The sequence below is a fragment of the Helobdella robusta genome (genome assembly GCF_000326865.2).
Source record: "Helobdella robusta unplaced genomic scaffold HELROscaffold_21, whole genome shotgun sequence".
Lineage (NCBI taxonomy): Eukaryota > Metazoa > Annelida > Clitellata > Rhynchobdellida > Glossiphoniidae > Helobdella > Helobdella robusta.
Window position 1 is genome coordinate 267,196 of NW_008704124.1, and position 24,714 is coordinate 291,909.

Consider the following 24,714-nt stretch of genomic DNA (forward strand, 5'->3'; position numbering starts at 1 on the left):
TATGCTGCTTTTAACACTGATGAATGATTAATATTGTTTGGTGCTTTTTTTAGGGTCTACTGTTTTGTTCAAAACTGAAAATAAAAATCATTAATTTAATCAAATGCAATAATGTATCTCTATAAAATGAAACAATCATATTATATTAATGTGAAACACAATTTTTGAGAATATTAAAAACTTTTTAGTACATAATATAAATATGCACATCTTGTATTGTATATTATATAATTTTGTATAAAGTTTTAAAATTTAATTTAATTAATTTTTAATGATTCATTTATAATATTATTTATAATATTATTTAAATTATTCACTATGCCATAATTTAACATTATTGGTTAGATTACTCATTCTCAATCTCAACTGATATAAAAAAATTATCATGTATTTGTATTATTATCATTAATATTTTAATAACAATATAACAGATAACTGAGTGAACACTGAACACAATCAAAGCATGATCATCACATAGCATTCCACCACATTATATCCAGAGGCGTCATGACATCAATGATCGACCAAAAATCTCAATTTAATAATTAATGATTAACTAATTATTAACTAATGCAATCCTAATTTAATAAAAACAAACATTCACGTTCATGGAAAAAGCAATGATATTTTCATGGAGGAGACTGAATTTTTCAAATTAAAAGTGAACTGAAGTAAACAGTATTCAGTTATCAAAAGATAAATTAACGTTAATGTTCAATGGAATCGCAAGCAACTTATAATAAAATAACAGATGACATATATCAGCTATTTATAATACCACTTTTATACATATATTATACAAATATTAAACGATTAAAATATTAGAATATTAAATGTATGTTGAAAGAATAACATTATTTTCTAAACAAACAGATTCAAACGACATTAGGTTCTATGATTGTTGCATAATTTTATTCGTCTTATTAGGTTTCTGTCTTAGTGGAAATAGTGAACATATTTAGATTTTTATCAATTATTATTTATATATATATATATAACAAACATATATGCAAATACTTATATATAATATATATATATATACATTTATTTATATATGTGAGTGTATGTAACGTATTTGTTTATTCATCCATTCATATTTACTGGGAACATCATTATACTTGTTCTATTGATGTTATTGTTGTTATCATCCTGTTGTTACACTTAAACATTCATTGAAGCTTTCGTACAACAAGTTTTTCCCCAGAGAAGTAACTAATGCCTGCCACGTAGATAGCCATACCATACCATACCAGATACCGTACATGCACCATCACAGCGATCACATGTACATTTTTACGACGACTGATTTGTAAAATAATTTTGCACGCTTTAGAATTCACTATTACCAGGTCTCAATTTTCCAAAGTACATGATAGCAGCTGGGAAATGTGCTAAAATGACATTAAATATTAATTATCATTAAATTAGTAAAACATAAAAATGGACAGCATAAAATTGAATTCATAAGCATAATAGGTAACTATGTGAAAATTGTAAAAGGAATAATGATATCGAGTGAGAGTGAGATAGCGAGTTTTTGTTCAACAAAAGCACAGTAGCTGCTAGAAGAATGCGGACTTACAGGCAAACTCATTCACAAACAAAAGTTCTCACAAAAATGATTCATCGATAAATTTTCTAACGACGAAATTAGTTGGATAATAAATAATAATTAATGGAATACAATAAAAGAAGTTTGTGCACTTGTGAAAAACAAAGTAAACGTATTCGCTTCTAATCCCACGATATTATTTATATATTCGATGCGTAGTCAACAGTTGATGCTCCAAACAGGATGTTATAAAAGATAAATAAATGTTCACTTGTGATATTAATTGCTCAGATACGATACAATCATTGAAAACCAGTTCATCATTGTATGCATGGATTACGTTGGATACGACCTGAAAAACTGTAAAGATATTTCAGTCAGTGCACCGTAAAAGAAATAATTTATAATTTCATTTAAAAAAAATGACGGACAACGAAGTCATCGGTCAGTTAACTAAATTGGAGTGAGTTGATGTTATGCTGGAAAGTTTGTAACTATAATTAAAAAACTTTATTAGAATTATTTCTAATTGATGTAAAATTAATTGAATACAATTAGAGGAATCTTTTTTGTTATTGAATCGGAATAGTTGAAAAACAAATAAATGATTAAATAAATATATAAGTAAATATATAAGTAAATAAATAAAATGTTGTACCGCAGTTGGTACCATCCCTGCATCGATCGCCACATAGCGGAAAGTTTGCTGATGCAGAACGGTGAAGAAGGGCATTACTTGCTGAGGCCCAACATCTACAACAATGTTCTCACCGTTTCTGTCAGGTTGGTTGGTTATTTCTCTTCTAATTTAACGAATGTGCTATGCTAATAAAGACTAAAATGTTAGAGTTTAATAATAGAACTGTAGCAATTGGTTCTGTCCGATAAGTAATAAGTTTCGCAAACTTCAAATTCTCTAAATGAATGTTTTAAATTATTTTCAAAGAAATATTTTTATATGATATTTTTTCACTGAAAAATAGAGCCAAGGATTCGGTGAAACATTTCCAAGTGACAGTTTCAGCGGAAAAAGGAGAAATTGCTTTTGGTTTAGCTGTATTCAAAACGGTTAAAGACTTTTTGAAACATTTCAACAACCAGCCTCTGATAGCTGGAGAATCAGGTTAATGAAAAAATTCTGTTATCAAAATCAAACCTTGCCCTAAGTGTTTTGAGATGGTCATCAGTTTTTAACGTTCGTCATCATATCTCTCGCACATCCTCCAGTTTTTTTTTATCTTTTAAGAGTTAATAAAATGTTTTTAATGTGTGCGTGCGTCAATTCATCTTTTATAATGTAAAAGTATTTTTTCATTCCGTTTCAACATTCCCGTGTGATGAAGTTGTAATAAGGTTGCACATAGTATTGAAATATAAAAGCCAAATCATTCATTTGAGTTTTTTATCATAGCAAAGTAAGTAATATTAAGCGAGAAATATTTTGATCGGTCGCAAATTCGTTAACCTCATTTGTTTTCAAGTAAGATATAGAGATTTTTAAACAAATATTTAATTGAAAAATTACATAATAAACCTAAAGGGATGGTTTGAAAACTATTTAATATTGGAGTTGCATCTTTGATTAATGCAACAACAAAGCATTTTTTGAACCATCTAAAGAGAAATCTTTAACAGACCATTATAAATATGTCCTAATGATTTAAATACACAATAATGTTATCAAAGTGTAATTCAACATAAATGAAATTAAAATAATAATTTTTATACTAAACCAAAGGCTTGCCAGTTATGTTAAAATCTCCGTATCCAAACAACGTGGCGGAAATATCTCAATATGAACACGTGAAGGTTCACGCCGAAATGAGAGTTTCATCAATGAATGAGGAAGAGGAAATGAAATCTGTTAACCAGTCCCGCCTACCTGTTAGTGTCACGTGTGCGGTGCTTAAGTGCGTGCTTGTTAATGGACATCACATCACATCTTACCTTACAAATTCTAGAACTTTCTATTTAAAATTTTACTCTTAACATTTCCGGCTGTCTTAATGAGGTTTTTGTCATGAATATCACAAAATATTTTCTTTCAATTTTTAACTAAACAACAAAATATTTGCAGACAGCCACAAAAGAAGGTTTTTTAACAAAATTGGGAGGTGTTATAAAAGTATGTAGAATATCAATTCAACAAGTTGGCGTGCGTAGAAAATTATTAAAATAAAACAAACGAACAAACGACAGAATTGGAAGTGTCGGTGGTGCGTGTTGAACAGGTTGGAGCTGAAGTATTACAAGCAGAGGCAGGATGGCGAACCTTTAAGGACGATAGATTTGCGAGACTGCCTTTATTGTACTGTCGACACAACTCAGAAACACAGCAACTGCTTCGCGTATGTTTTTTATTCAAATTTGGATTCATTCATCTATGTTTTATTTTATCAGTGCTTTTCATATTTGTTCCATTTTGTGCCTAAGAAATCGCTACACGTAAACTATTAACATTAATAATAATTGATAATAATAATTGTATTTATTAAATACAATGAAGTATTTGCATCTTAAATTAAGTGATTAAACACATGTCCAAGTCGGCACGTTACATTCAAGAAATATTGATAATTTCGTAACCGATGGACCAATTCTTCCAACGCAAAATAAACTTAGACCGCAAACAGATATGAGAATTTTTTTAAACTTCATTAAACAAAACAACATGTCAAACGTTTGTGCACAGCACATCTCATTTAACAGTCGGAAATTTTTTGTACTTGAGGCAGATCACTGAAACCTTTCACTCTTGCCATTGAGTCACCATGCCACTGAGAGTAATCCCTATTTCTCGTTTGTATTAGAAATTTTTTGGGTTGTTCAAAATTTTAAATATCAAAAAAAATTTTTGGAAACGTAAGGCTTAAACTTTGATACACATAAAAACCAAACGATAATTTAATCTATTTATAGATAAATAAAATAAATAATGTTAACATGAATCTGTCAGCTGCGTAGATGTTGTGTACAAATACAATGTACCGAACATTATAATCATTCGTTGTTTTGAAATCATTAATTGGTGTTATTACTATATTATTTTTAACTAGTTTCTCCTAAAGTGCGATTAGACGAGTAAACAAAATTAATTTTAGACTTTCACCTAACTTGCTCACTAATGTTTCATATTACAATACATTTCATGACGATGTTTTCCTTTAAATATATTTTAATTTAAATGAATGACGATTTTTGGTTCGTTATGTCCGAATGTATGTTTAAACTGATGAGTGCATTCTTACTCTATTCATTGTTCTATTAGAATTACTCGAAAAACTTTATTATTCGTTATAAGTAAATTACTTAATTCATTCAAACTGACATTATCTAAAAAATAGGTTCTCTAGTTTCGATAACAAATGGATAGATAGGTACTCAATTTTTAACACAAAAACTTTATAGCACAAAACATTGAGCTAAGAGGATGATTTAAATTTTGTTACACAGGGTTAGGCTACATTACATCAATCCACTTTAATAATGAATGAACGAATTGCCATTCGCAGAAGCTATTAGAAAACTAATTTGTGTTGTGTTAATAAACTTAAATTTACGAACTGACTCAATTACTTAACTTCCTTATTCTAAATCAACTAATTTATTTTAAATTATAGTTCATTTATCGGCATTAATCACTCATCCAATCACCGTAATTTGTATAGCGCAATTTCCACAATGTTCAACTGAGCTTCTTAACATTCGACAAACATACAGAACATACATAAATAAATAAAAAAAAACCAACGCTACCTTTGCAATTGGAGTTTTTATTTATTCATTACACTTGTCAGAGGCATCAATAAAAAACACATCGCATTTAGATACATATGAAACAACGCATCACCCACATTGCATGTGATATTCAGGGTCTCCAAAATCGAATCCTGTCACCACAATAGCAGTACCAGGTACATCACTGTTAAACTATCGCTATTTACTTAGCGTTTAACTGTGCTTTTCTATGTTTTTGAAGGTGAAAAACATGCATACGTGCAAAATGAAACATCACGCTTTTTAGCACGGGATGGGCGGGGAATTCTGCGCTCTACCTCTGCACCATCTTGCTGTCCAAACTGCGTTATGTTGCCGCCTATGCCTACGGAGACCTTCATACGAAATGCGATTCAATGTGCACTTTAACGCTGTAGTACTGCAGATTCGCAATTTATTAATCTCTAAAACACGGAACTTCATTACATTTTGTTATTGCAATTTTGGAATCGCAAGCAGAACAGTTTTGATGAAACATTATAAAGAAATGCAAAATTTTGCAGCTTGTGCTTACCTTGGAGGACATTCTATTTTTCGGCCGCTTCGCAATCGGAGATGGAAGAATGGATGAAAATAATCAACTGGAAATTAGTTAGCGATTTATTAATGTAAATCTAAGATTTTAGCAATCACATTTAGTTGCAGTAATTATCAAAAGTTGATTGACACTCAATAATCTATTTATTTAACATTTTAACTTTACAGGATTGTATCAAAAGGGAAAAAATCGACCTGCCCCTGCCAGTCTCATCCCCTACCCTCTAGTTCATCATAAATATTTATTCTTGTTTAGAAAGGCTAGATAGTGTTTTAGTAATCGTTTCAGTATTCAATTTATTCATTCAATGTTTATTTAATCAGATGTGAATGCAACTACAAACATTTAACTGATGAAAATTTGTATGTGGCAACGTTACGTTTGAACTTACCGTGTCTTAATTAAATTTTAACAAACGTTCATGAAATACCGATTGCCAAGTTGTATATACAACATAGATATTATAATTACATAATTATAACACCAAACTACTGCACGAAAATATTTCATGTAAATTACCTAATTTAAAAAACATATTAATAAACAAATACAAAAATGAACAAGACATAAAAAGTTGAGTACATACGCACTTAACAAATTCACGTTCCTATGATTAAAAAAAAGAAAAAATATATATATATTATATATTAAATTTTAACATAATGAATATATATATATATATATATATATATGCATATACAAAAAATTGTCTGTTTAATTAACTTAATATTATTAATTTATCTAATTAATTTAACAATTGAATACTAATTAGATCTGTCCCAAATTAATTTTGAAGCATTCCACTTGTACTTTCTAGCCTGTCCATTTTTGAAGAGAGAGTTCAAGGACTGTGGATGGTCCATTAGAATTCTAAACGTCGACCTTATGTGCTCGACGAAATATTTGGATTCTTGTTCAGGAGATGTAGAAAAATTCTAGAGTAAAATTTAGTTATTTAACATTCATTAAAGGTCTAATACATAATTGAAATTTGAAAAAAAAACTGGGAATGTAAACCTGTCTGATAGAAGCTTCGTCAAGTTCATCAACGTTAACATTACATATGACTGACCAATCGAATGGGCCAACGACTAAACACTTGTTCACGTATATGTCCAGCATCTTTTCGCAATGAAAATTAACAGCTTAATATATTAATTTTATCGTTTTTTTTACGTTGAAAAGCAAATACAGTAACTTTAAATTTAAATAGGGTAAAAATATATAAAATAGAGATGAATGAATGAAATCATTTATTTGCACGGACAAAAAAATAAAATAATGTTGTGTACAAAAATAGAGATAATTTTAACATCCAATTAGAGCTACGGATTATTATCGTTAAAGAGAATGTTGCTTCCATTTTTGTAACCTTTTGCTTGAGAGCGAAACCAGAAGCAGATCTGATATCATTGTCTGGTCCTTTGTACGTGAACTCAGCAGGAAAGATCGCACGCGTTCTCGTGTTGTAAGCTGTGGAAATACTTAACTCTACTTCTATCGGTTTTTCAGTTTATGCATTGTTTATTTAAGCATATGTTATTTATATTATCGCTGAATTTATTACAAACGTGCCATTGCTGATAAAAAAAATGTTAAACTTAGAAACTTAGAAGAATACCGAATGTTGTCCTGAAGATGTGTGCATCTAACCTATCAGTTCCATTATGTCATATTTTTGATCTATCATTTAGAAATAACCAGCTACCAACTAAATGGAAATCTGCTATTGTTACTCCCATTCATAAAAAGGGTCCCACAAACCACCCCAGCAACTACCGACCTATTTCACTCACGAGTTCAAGTTGTAGAGCAATGGAAAAGATTATAAACAAAGTAATATTATCTTTTCTTTTAGAAAACAAACTAATTACGCATTTTCAACATGGTTTTCTACCTGGTAGATCAACCTGCACCAACTTAATGCAATTTTACAGCGACTGGATATCACTTCGTCAGAACAAAGAAGGCTGTGACACCATTTACCTCGATTTCCAAAAAGCTTTTGATTCTGTGTCACACTCGAAACTGGTCGGAAAATTAAGATCCTATGGAATATCTGGTAATCTGCTTGCCTGGCTGTCGGACTTCTTGTCTCAACGTTCCCAGCTTGTTAGAATTCAAAACAAATTATCCAATTCAGTATCGGTTACCAGTGGTGTCCCCCAAGGCAGTGTCTTGGGTCCAACTCTATTTATTATCTTCATTAACGACATTGTTGAACGCATTTCATCTATTTCAGTTTCAAGTTTGCTATTCGCTGACGATATTAAATTATTCAGCCGTTCATCCAACTCAGTTCAACTTCAACAGGCCATCAACGATATAACAGCTTGGAGTATCAAATGGCAGTTGCCACTCTCTCCGAGTAAATGCTGTCATTGCTCATTTCTTCCATCTTCGAGATCAACATTAGTTCCACATCAATATTATATAGATCAACATCTTCTCAGTTGTACAAATGACTTCAGAGATCTTGGTGTGATAGTGGACAGCAAATTCAACTTTAATGCGCATATCAACAACATCACTCACAAGGCTTCTTCCCGCGCTCGCTTAATCGTCAAATGTTTCACATCTAAGAATAAGGATCTACTTGTGAAGGCTTTTTGCAGTTATGTACGTCCTCTACTTGAATACTGCTCACCGCTATGGAATCCGCACTACAAATATCAAATAACCAAGATTGAAAATGTTCAGAGAAGATTTACCAAATTCATTCCGTCAATTCGTCATCTTCCATATTTGTCTAGATTGCAAGCGGTAGAACTACAAACACTTGAGCGGCGTAGATTGGTTCTTGATTTGTGCTTGCTGTACAAAATATTACACAACCTCATCAACACAGATTTAAATGGTTTTTTCATCCCTTCACATTATCTGTCAACTCGCGGTCACCCATGTCGACTGCAAGATTTCAACGCTGGAGACAACGTAACAAAATATTTCTACTGTATCCGGATTATCCGAGTGTGGAATGCATTGCCGGCAGACGTAGTGTCTTCAACTTCACTTGCTGTCTTCAAAAATCATTTACTCACTATTGATTTAAATAGATTTTTAATTATAATGTGATTTATTGTTAAATTACGTTTAATATTTACATATATGCCTAACTAACTCTGTTGGCTAAAACTGTCATATCATTAACCAATTATAATATCAGTAGTACATTTTTTAAGTTATGAAGTTATCTTCTATGTTTGACTATAAACTTTTTCATTATTCATTACGATCATTGTGCATCGATCTCTGTTATTATCCTATGTTTTTACTTAATTCATAGACGTACGATTCATTTTTCGAACATTTTTTTTCATTTTTCTTACCGGATAGGTGGTTTTTTTTAGCCCTCTGGTTTTGTGAATAAATAAATAAATAAATAAAAATAAATAAAAAGTGTAAATATAAAAAAATTGGTCAATATAATCAATCAATCAATCAGTTTATAAAGCGCTATTTCCACGATGTTCAACACCGCTCCTCAATGAATTTTGCAAACAGATGGGTCTTGAAATCCGCTCCGAACTTCGTAAGTGATGGAGAAGTAGTCAGAGAAGGAGGTAGAGTTCCAGAAAAATCAAATGCAAATTCAGCAAGAGTGTTTTATTATAGTTCTATCAATTTATTGTCAGTATCACCATCGTCCATTGCTGAAAATTGTCTAGCCCAATTCATTTTAAGTTTATTTTATATAAAAAATAAAACGTTGAAAAATTTAAATTGTAAAACATTTTAATATTATTTTACGAGTGTTCACCAACCTAAGCCAGTTATGATGGGGAAATGTATGCCATCCCGAACTTCATCGTTCTCATCTGCAACAGTTTTATTCACATTTTAAACTAAGTTACAACGCATTTCGAAAGACCAGGGTCAAGATATTGAATCTTTTCTCTTTTTTCACTTTATTTATCATGTTCGTATAACAAACCAAAAGCTTGCCTTTCATTGTCACTCTTCCACAAATCTTCCTCGCCTCTCGTAACATCGAACACTTCAATCAAACACACGCATTTACAGTTACTTGAAGGTTTCTTTACATCTATATCTCTGATTCTTTTTTCACAAATTCAGGGTTATTTTCGTTAGAATATTTTATAAGCTTCTACGAATATTTTTTTTACTTTTCTAACTCCTAGCAACGTTCTGCGCATACAACCGTAGCCTGTCATTCAATCACATCATTTTAAAAAGAGACGCATGCTTGAGAACAAGGAAAGATGCCTACCACAAACGCAGTAAGTCATCAAGTGTAACTCCTCTTCCCTCGCTAGCAAACAACCTGCAAAGTTTATCATCCAATATAGCAATAGAATATAAATGTTAAAGGATAAATAAAAAAATATTAATTTAATGGAAGTTACGCTCATCCAGTGATAATGTGGTTAAAAAATTTTTATTGTATGTCAAATAAGATAAGTTTGTACATCAGTACATGCTTTCATGAATGAAATAACTAACTGATGACTTCTAAACTGAGTTTCTTTGAAAAATTTCTCTGCTCATGAAATCCGCCGACAATATGTAATTCAAATCTGAGTGAATGAATGAATGAATGAACGAATGAACGAACGAACGAACAAGTGAAACACTATCAACACCCAAATCATAAACAAACCCAACACAATAAAAGACACCATAAAACATAATGTACTAGAAAAAACGTTGGTACCTTCCCTCGGGCCCGACTAGAGACGACTGCTTGAACTTTGTCAGCAACCTGTTTATCCCCTCTCTCGTGTAAGACCCGTCTAGGTGCGCCAAGCAACAAACCCCACTACCTGGTTTGATAACATTTGTGTACCATCATCATGTCACTAACTATCAGCATTGCATCTTTATAGCAGTCCCATCAAGTTAAACAATTTGACGAACATCAAAAACTAATTCCATTGAATTCGATCATATACTCAATTATAATATTTTAATATATATTTTAATATTATTTTATAATATAATAATTATAAATAATAATATTTCATTATTAAGCTTATTAGGTTAAAATTAAATTTTATTGCAGGTAATAAGTGATATAAACAAAATTTCAATACAACATTGCATAAGTTGAAATCTAATTGAAAACATCCTTTTTCAAAAACAACTTCTACCCAATAGAATTATATGTGAAGATAGATTCTCATATTAATTAGAAAGATGAAACAAATTTATTTTTTTTATTTTTAATGTTATCTTCGAAAAAAATTTATTCAAATGAAATTTAATTTTAAAGGTTAACCGGAATGAACAAGAATGAGGATATGACACGTCGTTGATTCATCTGTGCCAACCAGTTCAGGCGCATCTGTGTCATTCACATTTAAAATAAAATATTCTGATACAATCCTTTTCAAACCTATGATATCATTTTATTTAAGATAATCTAAAATTTTATGATATAGTTCTTAATTCAAATAACTTGAGAAATGGATTAAATGAATAGAAATGAATAATAAATAAATATGTATGGACCTGGCCCAGGCGCTACGACAGCAAATTCTTTTTGAGCCACGTATAACACATACCTGGTCTCACCGACAATGTCAACTTTTTGTGATTTTAAATATTCATTTGAGACCTAATTTGTTTTAAAATTTAAATGCAATAATAATTTCTCTAAAATTTATTAAAAATAAATTAGAAATGCAGTTTGACCTTTATGCTATCACTTTTTTTGTATGCGTCATTCAGATCGATCAAGTTGAAAACTTTAGAGCCATCAATTATAATGGGCATGTCACTTGCACTTTAAATTTTTATGTGTCAGAAAGAAATACTTCAATATTGAAAAGCTGAAGAAAAGAAAAGTTCATTCATAAATTAAACATGTAATTATTTTAAAAAATAGGTTCAATTAACAACATTAACATCAAAAACATTAGTTTTTAAACTTTAAAAGAGAGTTTTAATTTTAATACACTTGATAGTTTAGTTTAGAGAGTTTAGTCAGTGTTAGTTGTTAATCTTTGTCTAACTAGTAAACTCTAAATTTTTTAAAATTTAGTTAGTACTAATGTCTAATTCTAATGCTAATCTCTAATTCTAATCTAATGCTAATCTTATACTCCTAATCGACCTAATGCCTTATATATCTAATCCTAATGGTTAATGCTAATAATGAATAATCCTAATGATCTGAATTAAAAAAAATATTTTAAAAAAAGTGTTTCAATTGTTAATTGTTTAAAAAATTATAACAAATAAAACCCCTTTACGGTAATCTCGGAGACGGCAAAGTGGTTTTTCCAGAAATATTTATTTATAGTCAACAGTTTAAAGAAACTCATAAGCTCCACCCACGGTGCAACTAATAAACTAAATACATCCTGCATGTTCGTTGGTTAGCGACAGTATAATGTAAACAGCCGAAATACTAAAAAAAGGAAAACTGTTTTTTGAGTAATTATTTTTCAAATGTTATTGAATTTAAAAAAAATAAATAAAATGTAAAACGCTTGACAATGCAATCTACCTTTAAACGATTTTGAATCAAAATATAACCTGAATTTTATGCTTTGTACCATATAATTAGAATAAATATAACGGCCTTCGCTCATTTTTGACGGTCGAACAAGGAGCTTACTTCCGGAGGAAAATTGGAGGGTGATTTTTTATCGCCCAAGTCAAAAGTTACGATCGTATATTTATAAATTTCGGAATATTGCTTTTATTTAAAATTTCAAAATGTTTTAAAAGGTGATGCTAGATGCTGTTTTGGGATAGATATTGCTGTATGACGGTTAAGTATCTTTTTGCATTTTAAATAAAAAAAATTTTTTGTGAACCACCAACAACACAACAACACTAAACGACGACTAATTAGTAATTAAATTACTAAACTCTAATAATTAAACTAAAACTAATCTCTACTGATTCTAATTACTAATTGAAATAAATAACAGATAACACTAACGAACATTAACAGATTAGACTACTAGAAACTACCAACCACTACACTAATACATACTACTACAGCACTACACTAACGACTAACAGCACTTGTTCCTAAGATTCCAAATTCTATTGCTTGATTGGTTTTAAAATTTTTATTTACAATGCTTAGGTCTGGGAATAAAAAATATACTAAATTAAATAAATATATTAAACAACTTACTAATCAATTTTATAAAATAAACAATTTTGTAATTTGTTCAATTCAAGCTTCAAACTCCCCAAGCTAACTTGCAATTTAATTAAAATTTATTAATTATGAGTGATTCAAACTAAATTTTTTTTATTTAATGTTTTACAAAATATTCCTCATTCTTAAATTGTAGTACATGTTGTTATTAAAGATAATGTGTGATTCCAGTGATTCATCAATCCATGACTTGTTAGATCATGATCATTCAGTTTTAAAGAATCCCCATCACCGTAACCAATGAGGTTTGTAAAAATTGTACTTTTAATTTATTATATTTTATGCACTTAGAATGTTGTGTTATTAATTATTATCATTAATTTATTAAATGCTGTGCATACCTATGGCAAGTAAATAAAATAATTAAGCATTGAAATAGCCACAATCAAATTAATTTATATAGGCATGAGTATAATTTGAATAATAATAATTAAAAATATCGGTATCATTGAAAATGGATAAAGTCATAAATAAAAAAATAAATCATAAATTGCTAAAAATAATAGTTCCAGTAAGATTTTGCCTTACACCTACATCTTTTTTTCATTCTTATATTATAATAAATGTTTGTTATCAAATATATCAAGGATTGATTTCTCAATCCATGACTAGATTGAATGTCATGACCCTACAGTTCCAGAGGATCCCCATCACCATTAGTCAATAAGGTTTGTAGAAATCATCCCAGGCATACCATCAATGTTTTGTAGCCACCTTTTAATGTAGTGTTAATAAAATGACATTGAGAATAGTTATTTAAAACAATCTTATTAAAATTATTGAACAGGTATGACAAGATTACTTTCTTAATGTCCTAGTGTAAGGAAGATGTAAGCCATTTGTCCAAAGATAATCATATGCCTTATGCCCATACAAATGCAGTGTCAACGCGAATGATTTTTGATCAGAGTCATATGTTCTAATTTTTTTAAACTTTTCCAGAAATTTTTCTGTTAATTTATTTGTTACATTAAATACTTGATGTGTATTTCATATAAAAACTTGATTATGCCAATTTAGTTAACTTGTTAAGCATTAATATAAAATTGACTCTACTTGTAATGGTGATTGGTATGATGATGATCCCAGTCCTAAACAGGGTTTATTATTCACAATGTCATTGTGCCCTTTCTAAGTTTTAATAAAATACATGGAATATTGGTGAATGCATTTTATATTTTTTGTATAGACAATGTTGCAATGTACAATGATGATGTGAATTGCTTCCTTGTGTAACTGATGACATATAAATATAACTAACTTGAAAACATGGGAATGCTTTCTTCAGCATTACCTTCCTTTTTCCATCATAACCCTTATAATCTTTATTACAGAAATGGTCACTGCATATTCTTGCATTTTTTGATGGAAGCCATTTGAAATCATTTATTTCCTGTCTGATGCACTTAATCCAATCGTTTTGCATTTTTACATTTTGAGGAAATCTGAAATTTTATAAACTGTTACAGAAACTTGTGCATTTCTTAAGTATTGCTTTTAATAATAAAATGGTAATCCATGATAGCATTATATTATAAATTATAATAGTCTATAAAATAAAATATATGTTATTGTAAAACAAAATAGTTCTATTCAATGAGTATAGGGATATTGTTACATTTATTTTAGTGTGAAGTTAATTTGAAAATAAACCTGTAAAAAGATGCATAAAAAATTTTCTCATTTCTATTTATTATTAATGGAATTTTTAAAGCAACACGTAGGCATGTTTGTGTATAGCTACGAAAATGAAAATTTACTTAAAAACTAAATTATTGTATCTGACACGAAAATTAGTACAGAAACAAAAACGAAAGAATAAATGACAATATAAAAATTTAAACATTGATTGAAAGAGTTTATTCTAATTATATGGTATGGGCAATTCGTTGCGAAACCGTTGGAGGAAATGGTGTCAACAGTAGTTATTTTACTGCATGGTAGTTAATCAGCCGGTATAAAGGTTATATTCAATTCCTATCAAATAAATTTGACAAAATATACACAGGCAGAACTAAATAAAGAAATAGACATGTAGTTATAATACATTTATAATGTTGTATTTACACATTCAAATTGTACAATTGTGTTATGGTTGTCTCAAATTATTTTAAATTCTCTCAGAAAATTTTAAACGTTTTACTACACTATATATACTAGTTATTTTTATCAACAATTTAAAAATTTTATCAATAATTAAAAAAAAATTTCAATTTGATTTCATTGCGATAACACTAATGATTTTTGTGACCTGACTGATTAAAAAGCATCAGTTAAAAAAGTTAAAATAGTATGGAGAATTTGAAATAGGATGTTAAAATAGGATGGAGAATTTGTTATATTGGGATATTCGTTTAAAAAGCGAGCAAAATTTTAATATGAAAGCGCTTATAAATCTATGCATATTGGCTCAGCTTGGCTTGGCTCGGCTTGGAATTGGATGTTAAGCAAGGTGTGGTCTTAAACTATTTTGAATTCTCCCCGAAAAATTTGAACTGCGTGCGTACATATATAGTAATGGCTACTGTTGTTTTTTATAATGAATTTATGCATATTGGCTCAGCTTGGCTTGGCTCGGCTTGGAATTGGATGTTAAGCAAGGTGTGGTCTCAAACAATTTTGAATTCTCCCCGAAAAATTTGAGCTGCGTGCTTACATATATAGCACTGATTACTGTTGCTTTTATAATGAATTTTTATTATATATATATATATATATATATATATATATATATATATATATATAAAGTGACTGGAATCCATGTATACAAATAATTAAATTATATTATATTAGATTATGTTTATATGAAAAGCAATATAGCAGATTCAACCAGCCACCAGAAAGTTTCGAAGGCGTTCGTTCGATGACTTCAATTTAGTACGGTTAGCATTTTGGTTAAGACTGTACAATAGTGTAGTACATACATTAAATAAGTTTTTTATTGATGTGAATGATTGAAATGATGAAAATGTATGGTTGAAACGAGTATAAATAGGAGCTGAAAAAACGTTGAAATCAGATCAGGCATTTCTGCCTCGCTCGAGTCGGAGTTCCTGATCTCATTTTTTTATATTTATATTTTTTTAATTAATTAATTTTTATTTTATTTTATGTAGAGTTATTTAGAGTTATATAGAGTTTGCATGTCTGTGGTTTGTATGTTTGTATGTTGTATTTGTTTTATATTTTAGGTGGGTTCTTTAGCGGTTGCTCATACATACATACATACATCATGTTTGTTTGTGTGATAGTATTTTATGTTCTGTTTTACTCCTTTTTCTCTTTCTTCATGAGTCTTGAGTTAAGTTAATGAAGCATGGGTAGGTGAGGTAAAAATTAATTTATTATATAGGTAGGCTAGGGCATAAGGTAATTTAGTTACATAGGTAGGTTAGGGACTCCTATTCTTTTACTCTACTTGGTGGTGTGATTTTTGTTTTGTGTTTTTTTTTGTTTTGTTTCACATCATACATTCAGCAGGTACGCGGTGGTTCCTGGTTTTAGTGGGATTTTTATTGATTGAATGTGGTAGTATGCATGGTTATATAGAGTTATATAGAGTTATATAGAGTTATATAGAGTTATATAGAGTTATATAGAGTTATATAGAGTTATATAGAGTTATATAGAGTTATATAGAGTTATATAGAGTTATATAGAGTTATATAGAGTTATATAGAGTTATATAGAGTTATATAGAGTTATATAGAGTTATATAGAGTTATATAGAGTTATATAGAGTTATATAGAGTTATATAGAGTTATATAGAGTTATATAGAGTTATATAGAGTTATATAGAGTTATATAGAGTTATATAGAGTTATATAGAGTTATATAGAGTTATATAGAGTTATATAGAGTTATATAGAGTTATATAGAGTTATATAGAGTTATATAGAGTTATATAGAGTTATATAGAGTTATATAGAGCATAAATCCTATATAGATACCGTTCTTTGCGGTTCTTTTCTTTGCCGACCGGTCGGCTTCTTTGCGTTTCTCTATTTTCATTTAAATTAATTAAATAAATAAAATTTGTCCATTCATCTAGGTTCATTCAGGTTTATTCATTCAGGTTATAGCTTCCAGAGGAGTTCGTCGTGGAGGATCAGAATGGTTGTGATGTCACCCTACGTTCAACCTTAACCCTAACTTCCGACTTTACGGTTTATTAACGGTTTCTTTTTTTGCCAGTTTGCTGTCTTTTCCGGCTGGTGGATTTCACCGCGGCTCGTTTCTCTATTTTCATTTAAATTAATTAATTAAATAGGATTTTGAAGCTTCCAGAGGAGTTCATCATGGAAGATGTCAGGCTACGTTCGTTCATTCAGTGGCAAAGAATACCTGCCTGGGATACGTTTTCTTCTTTTTTTCTGTAATTTAACATTAAGTAGGAATGCTCACACGCACACACACGCACACACAATTACATTAAGTAGCTATATAGGTAGGTTAGATAGGCCTAATTTTAATTGTAGGTAGGATAGATAGGGAGCATCCAACACTAATGTAGTTGAATAGGTAGGCAGCGTAAGTTTATCTCTTCTATTATATCTTGCACCCACATTACACGCACCAGCGTATTACACACACACACACACAAATACATACATAAACACATATGTTAGTATTTGAGCGTAATTTTATTTGCATTACACATTCTAATTTATTATTACTAAGGTTGAGAGTAATTTAATTTCATAGGTAGTTAAGAGCAATAATGTAATTCTAGGAAAAATCTTGTAATGTAAATTAAAACGCTGTAAGTGTATCGATAGGTAGGTTAATTGTTAAGTTTTACATTATCATTATTAAGTTGGAGCCCAAGGCATTACGTAGGTGGTGGGGTGGGTGCCGAAAGGCCAATGAATTGGGCTCTTGAGTTTTGTAATTTTAGGTAAGCTAGGACCGTAATGTAATGAATAGGTAGGTTAAGGCTACGTTGTAACACATACTCATTAATAGATTTAGGGTTTAAGTTTTATATTATTATTACTAAGTTGGAGCCCAAGGCATTACGTAGGTGGTGGGGTGGGTGCCGAAAGGCCAATGAATTGGGCTCTTGAGTTTTGTAATTTTAGGTAAGCTAGGGCTTAATTGTAATGAATAGGTAAGTTGAGGGTACGATAGCCGATAGACTCTGAATTTCGAAGTCTCTTGTCAGAGGTAAGCCTTGGCGGCCAGTGGTGAACCGGCAATGGTTTACTATCCGGACGGCAATGGTTTACTATCTGCACGGTAATGATTTACTATGCGGCATGGCCATAGTCTACTACCCGCACGGCTTCCGGACGGCAAATGGTTTACTATCCGCAAGGCAGTGGTCTACTATCCGCACGGCAATGGTTTACTATCCGGTGCCCTGGCTGTCGGTGAACCTCTGTGCAAGGAGGGAGAATGAAGGGGAACTTTCGACTATCGTACCATTAACAATTTATTATAGATTAGTTAAGGTAATTGAATAGGTAGATAGAATTATTTTTATTAAGCAATTTAAGATGCAGGCACCGCTAAGCTTTCTGATGAGAATTTTCTCTTTCTCCATTCCGCGGGCTGTGTTTCAACAACAATCTCGAGGAGGACTGACACCAGTTTTGGAGGACAACGCAGGAAACGGAAGGCACTCATCATTTTGCCTTTGTCGAATGGACGACGGTAAGTTTTTTTTACATTTTACTCTTTATTATTTTCAAATATTATTTATTTGCCATTATTTCCATTTTATAATTTTTTGCTTCTAAGATTCTAACATTCATTTACTACTAAGCTAATAAAAATAACTTGTCTACAGACTGATGAGAGGTGGGCAGTGGTGGGCGTCAGCACGTTTCAGATGGTGGTCTGATGATGATCGTTCCGATAACAACTCGAAGAAAACAACAACGACGATTTTTGAAGTATGGTTTAGTTTCGTTGTTTTTATTTTTTTCATTCATTCATTTTGTCACACAATCTTTCATTCATCCATTAATTGACTCATTCTATTCATTCATTGAATCATAGATTGGTTAATTAATTCATTCAATCACTCAATCATTCGCTCAATCATTTATTCGGTTGTTCTTTCGTTTTAACATTCATTTACTACTAAGCCAATAAAAAAAATTTGTCTACAGAATGATCAGAGGTGGGTTGTGGTGGGAGTCAGCACGTTTCATGATGGTAATCTTATGGTAAAATAAGTTGCTTCTTACTTTTTTTCAATGGCTTGTTTTTTATTTTAAAAATAACTTTTTCTTTCAATTTTGTTTTTCAGTATCAGATAAAATTCATTTCCTCGGTGCGTGTCAGATGATGGTCGGTGCAATGGAGGTTCGTCCGTAGTGGGTGAAGAAGTTTCCGGAGGGTACGCGCGCGCACATTTACATACACGAATACACATAAATACAACACACACATACACAACATCCATTCATTCGGTGTCGTTGTTGTTATGTTTCTCTTCAACTTTCTATTTTCTTCACCGGACTTAATTTAATTCATAGGTAAGTTAGGGATTGAGATGAGTTGAACTGTAGGTAGGCTAGGGCTTAATATTAGTTAAAAAGTTTCAAGTAAAATATTAACATTAACATAAATTAAAAGCTTCAAGTAAAATTAAAACGTTAAAATATGTAAAATAAATGAGTTGAGTTATCATTACAGGTAAGCTAGGGCCCTGAGAGTAATTTAATTGTAGGTAGGTGACTGACTACTATTCTTGCGACCTTTTAATATTTTTTTTTGTGGTGTGTTTGTTTTCGCTTCTTCGCAACAAAACAAACTACAATTTTTTTTGTCGTCGCCTTAAATTTTACCATTTTTGAACAATCTTTTTAATAATGTCTATTTATTTATTTGTAAAATGTTGACTGGTTTCTAGTTTCTTATTTTGGTTATATAATTTTTGGATATTTCCTGATTTACTTTGTATATATGCATGCATGAATAATTTCTGTTTGGTATGTTGATTTAGTCATTATGATATGCTGTGAACTGTCCTTACTAAATATTCATGTTTCGTGATAATTATTTTTTATCGATCGATATTTTGTTATATTTGTTTGTTTAAAATCTGAACTTTTTAAAAAATTGACATTTAACAAATTTTAATTTCGTCACTTTTCATCTTTTGATGATGTCAAATAAAAGCAACTGTTGTGTTTTTCTTTTCTTACTAAAATCTCGAATACAAACATGTACAAAGAGACACAGACACACATACATACAAACATACATACACGCATACGTACATACTGCCATCATATATACGCAGTACAATAAACATTCATGTCATTTCTGTCAATGTATTTTAAGTATGTTATACTGTTAATCTTGTTAACTATGATGGCGATCATCATCATCACCATCACAACCATCATCAACGAACTACAATAACAATATAATAATAATTACAACAACAACAACAACGAAATAAAAATATTTGTTCTCATTATGCATTTCAAAAGCTTGCATTCTTCTTTTAATACAAGCGTTATATATATATATATATATATATATATGTGTGTGTGTGAGTTTGTTTGTGTGTGTGTGTGCGTGTATGTGTATTGTATATTTTTATCTATTTATTGAAACGTTATTTTTTTACGCATACCCCTTGTCTCATTCTCTCTCTCTTTCTTACTTTATATATATATATATATATATATATATATATATATATATATATATATATATAAACATATATGACTGGCTGGCTGGCTGACCGACCGACCGACTGACTGACTGATTGTTTGATTGATTTATCTCATAGTATTGTATACATGAGAAAAAATCCGATTAAGCCAACCTACGGCTTCAGTAAGCCACTGTTTTTCACCTGACAAAAGCAATTTCTATATTTATATTGACAAAAATAATTGTGATATGAATATATTGATTTATTTAAAGCATTATATGTACAAAAAAGTGCAGTCGTAAGAGTTCTATGAAACCCTGTAAGCCACTGCTGTAAGCCAACGTATGATTTCAGCAGCCAGTTTCTTATGAGCACCAGCAGAATGTAAAATATTCATTGAATATAATGAAGATAGTTCAAATAACAATTTTGATTTATTTAGGCCGTTTATTTCATAAGCAAACCAATTTTTAGCATGATCGAATAGTGTAAAAAAAAGGGTGACTATAGTTCAATCCTACTAAGCCAACCTTCGGCTTCAGTAAGCCACCGGATTTCACCGGACCAAAAGCAATTTTTATATTCAAATTAACAAAAATAATTTAATAATACATAATTCTATTAATCATTATTAAAATTAAATAGAATTACTACAATGTTTTAAGCATATTAAATCAAGTAAATATCTCATTTAGCTTGCTCGTTAAAATCCATGCAATTTCGTAAGCCAACAATCCAAGCACGACAAATAGCCCGACCGATAGATCGATTAGTCCTATTATTCTAGTTATGTGGTTTGGAGCAAGGGGAGACATTACTGAAAATAATTAAAAGTTGAAAAAATTGAGGTTCTTTGCATATCTCTGCTTCAACCCATAAGAAGGTGTTGTATGCTGGTAAATAGGCCTCCCCTTGCTTTGTACCCGTTGAGAAATGTTATAGTTCAATTTCTAAAACTAAATAGATCTACCCACCGGTTATGAAGTAAAAATTTAAAAAAATAAGCGGTTTTTTGAAGAATTTTAATTTTTAAATGTCAATGACTTTAAAATTGAAAAACATGAATGAAAAACGTTTAACGAAGAAAAGAATAATCCAAACAACATAATGTTATAGATCAATTTCTAAAACTAAATGGATCTATCCGCCGATTATGAAGTAAAAATCATGGAATTATATAACTGGAAGCGCCCTACCAGCGTTTTAACATTGAAAATTTTTTTCAACGGCAAGTTACCTCTGGAAGCAAGTTTCTAAAAATTAATAATTTGTTTCAAAAGTGAAACTATCTTTTTAACAGATACGTTTAAAATTTTGTTACACATTTTGTAATGTATCATATTTTTATAACTTTATAGAAGTTTTGTGGTTTTTCTAGTAAAAATTGGTTTAAAATTTTTATTTTTAAACTGTTTAAACTCTCTTTAAACTGTTGACTATAAATAAATATTGCTGGAAAAACCACTTTGCCGTCTCCGAGATTACCCCACTTTACCTTATTCATTAATTAATAACTCAAACCAAGACTATCGGTAAAATATCTTAATTTAAATTTTTTTCAATACTTAGATCCACAACAAAACGATATAAAAAGTAAACAGAATCTACCATCAAATAATCAAATAATGAATGGAAAACCCGGATCACTATTTACTATTGTGTGTAAAAATTAACTTAATTGGAAAGGTTAAAAAAGGTGTATAAAATATATATTTATAATATAAAGTAAAAATTCATCAAATATGGGAAATATGTAGTGTAAATGTAAACGTATATTAATATACACTTCTGCTTTCCGCTAAGATAAGCTGGAATAGAAGTCTTACACCATGGATGTATATATCCGTGCCTTACACTTATATTCAACAGCTTAGGTTCAACGGTATTCAGGCTTTTGAAAGCGTTCCAATTTGAGTAAAATATCTTAGCCTATTTAGAAACTGTTGTGACAGTCGTAAGAAGCTAACGAGCGACGAGATAAGAAATAACATTATCACATGGGTATATATCCATGGTTATTTCACACGCAGCCTTGTGTGGTCTGGGGTGTGCAGTGTTGATTTACGTGTATTTCCATACACTGTGCGTTTGTCGTTGTTGATGTTGTTGTTGCTGCTGCTGCTATTGTTGTTTATACCTGTGAAATACTAGAGACGATTGTTATGAAATAAAAAAAATGTTAAAGGCACTTGGATTTGCATTGAACTGGAGACGTCATTAGCAATTAATTTAGAAAAATCTTTGACCATTTTCTAACCGCGGTAACACTTGACGTTAGGTCTCTGCGTCATCACCAGAAACTCTGAAACCACTGGTGAATCGTCTGCCACACCCCACCCCTCCACCCAACTTGTGATGAGCATTCAATCAATGTTATTGTCGGACTGATAACTCTAAGTAGTACAATATGAGAAATGGAAAGCCAAAAAATGGGAGAAAAAAGTAAGAGAGAGAAAAAGAGAGAGAGAAAAAGAGAGAGAGAGAGAGAGAACCAAGTCAGTCTGAAACATTTGCAGAACTGGACATTCTAACAATGAAATTTTATGAAATAATGAACTAATAAATAAACAAAATAATTAATAAAAAAATAAAACAACAATAATAAAGTTATTATAATCTATCTGAGAGGCGATAATCTTGAAAATTTTAAATGGATAAACTGGAAATTGTAGTAGTAGTAGGGAATAGGTATAAGTTACTAATTATTATTACATTATTATTATTTATATTATAATATTATTGTTGTTATTAATATTATTAATAATAATAACAACAACCAAATAGTAAAAATCATATAATCAGGCGACAATCAACAAAGGCATAAACACGCGTGATATATGGCGAGCACAGAGCAATCATTCAAATCATTAATGTTCAGCACACGGTCAAGCTTCAGAGAGGCAGAGGTCAAAGGTCAAAGTAAAGGTCCACTCCCACCAAATGTTTAACGTATCGGATTTTTAGTTGAAAATGATTCTCAGTTCTTTTGTTATGAAATTACTCTCGTTTTACGATGCATTGTAGGATCCCTGCTCTTGTGCAAGTTTAACTCATTCTACGTTCTACTGCGTTACGCGTTGTTTAATTTCTCGGTGGGAAGTTTGCTTTCTTTCGATGAACCGATGATGATTTTTATTTTATTGAAATTTCTCCAACAACCAAAATAATAAAATTTTCTCTTCAGTACTTTAACCATCTTTAACCATCGTGCGGTGACGTAATGTTTAATTATTAAGTTTGTTGACAGTTTCGATAATGATTTCTGCTGTAATTATTAATGTATTTAACGAAAGAAGTCAAACAATACAATTACTGTCGCTACTCAATACAAAGTAGAATATTATTTTATTGCTAAAATTTTGGCTACTACCTAACCCACTACAAAGTTAATTTATAAATAGGTACGATTGTTGGTGGAGGCCATTGCTAAAAAGACGCAAACTGCTGTTACTCCTACTAAACAGCGAGATACTTAAATGGTGTTAGGGAATGATAGTTTGATCATTTTACTATGGAGGTAATAATGTTAATTGAGAACGAGAATATGAATGCTGATATCCATGTGTGGTCATTCATTTGACTGAATATTCTAATGCAATAGGCTGTTGTTATTGCGATACTGTTACATAAGCAGGTAAGTGCTTATACGTTTAAGCCAGGCATTAAATTAATGCATTGTTGCCTTTGCTTTTAAGGTAGGTACATAAACATATTTATTTAATTTTACATATACATAACCTCTGTCCTATATTTATATTTATATATATATATACATATATTTATTTATTTATATAACAATATAGGACAAAGGTTCAATGACCAATAAATCAGTTTATTATATCAGCGATAACTGGCCGTTCATTCGTTTCAAAGCAGGTTCATCAGACAAAGGTTAGGTCTCTTCTTCAAAAGTAAGGTCAATCCTTCTCAGTCTCTCTCTCCCTCTCTCTCTCCCTCTCTCTCTCCTTCTCTCTCTCTCTCCTTCTCTCTCTCTCTTTCTCTCTCTCTCTTTCTGTTGTTTTTTTCATTTTTCTCTTTTTTTCATTCTTGTTTTTTCTTTTCTCTTTCTCCACGTTTTTTTTATTAG

At 30.5% G+C, this 24,714-nt stretch overlaps 2 protein-coding genes across 2 annotated transcripts; one reads left to right on the forward strand and one right to left on the reverse strand.

The window, feature by feature from the left end:
* Window positions 1–2,201: 2,201 nt before the first annotated feature.
* On the forward strand, window positions 2,202–5,941 carry HELRODRAFT_77791 (hypothetical protein; the record flags this gene model as incomplete). The annotated part of the gene is made up of 6 exons (XM_009018239.1): window positions 2,202–2,335; window positions 2,536–2,675; window positions 3,291–3,415; window positions 3,630–3,677; window positions 3,752–3,900; window positions 5,833–5,941. The coding sequence occupies 6 exons, from the start codon at window positions 2,202–2,204 to the stop codon at window positions 5,939–5,941; spliced, it is 705 nt and encodes a 234-aa protein (XP_009016487.1).
* Window positions 5,942–6,141: 200 nt separating this feature from the next.
* HELRODRAFT_99061 (hypothetical protein) lies at window positions 6,142–11,659 on the reverse strand. The gene is made up of 11 exons (XM_009018240.1): window positions 11,523–11,659; window positions 11,340–11,445; window positions 11,107–11,172; window positions 10,543–10,651; window positions 10,332–10,405; window positions 10,099–10,152; window positions 9,632–9,685; window positions 7,240–7,340; window positions 6,885–6,989; window positions 6,544–6,802; window positions 6,142–6,496 (listed from the first exon to the last, which is right to left on the reverse strand). Exons 1-10 carry the CDS (start codon window positions 11,601–11,603, stop codon window positions 6,632–6,634), a joined length of 921 nt encoding a protein of 306 aa, XP_009016488.1. The 5' UTR covers window positions 11,604–11,659; the 3' UTR covers window positions 6,142–6,496; window positions 6,544–6,631.
* Window positions 11,660–24,714: the final 13,055 nt, after the last annotated feature.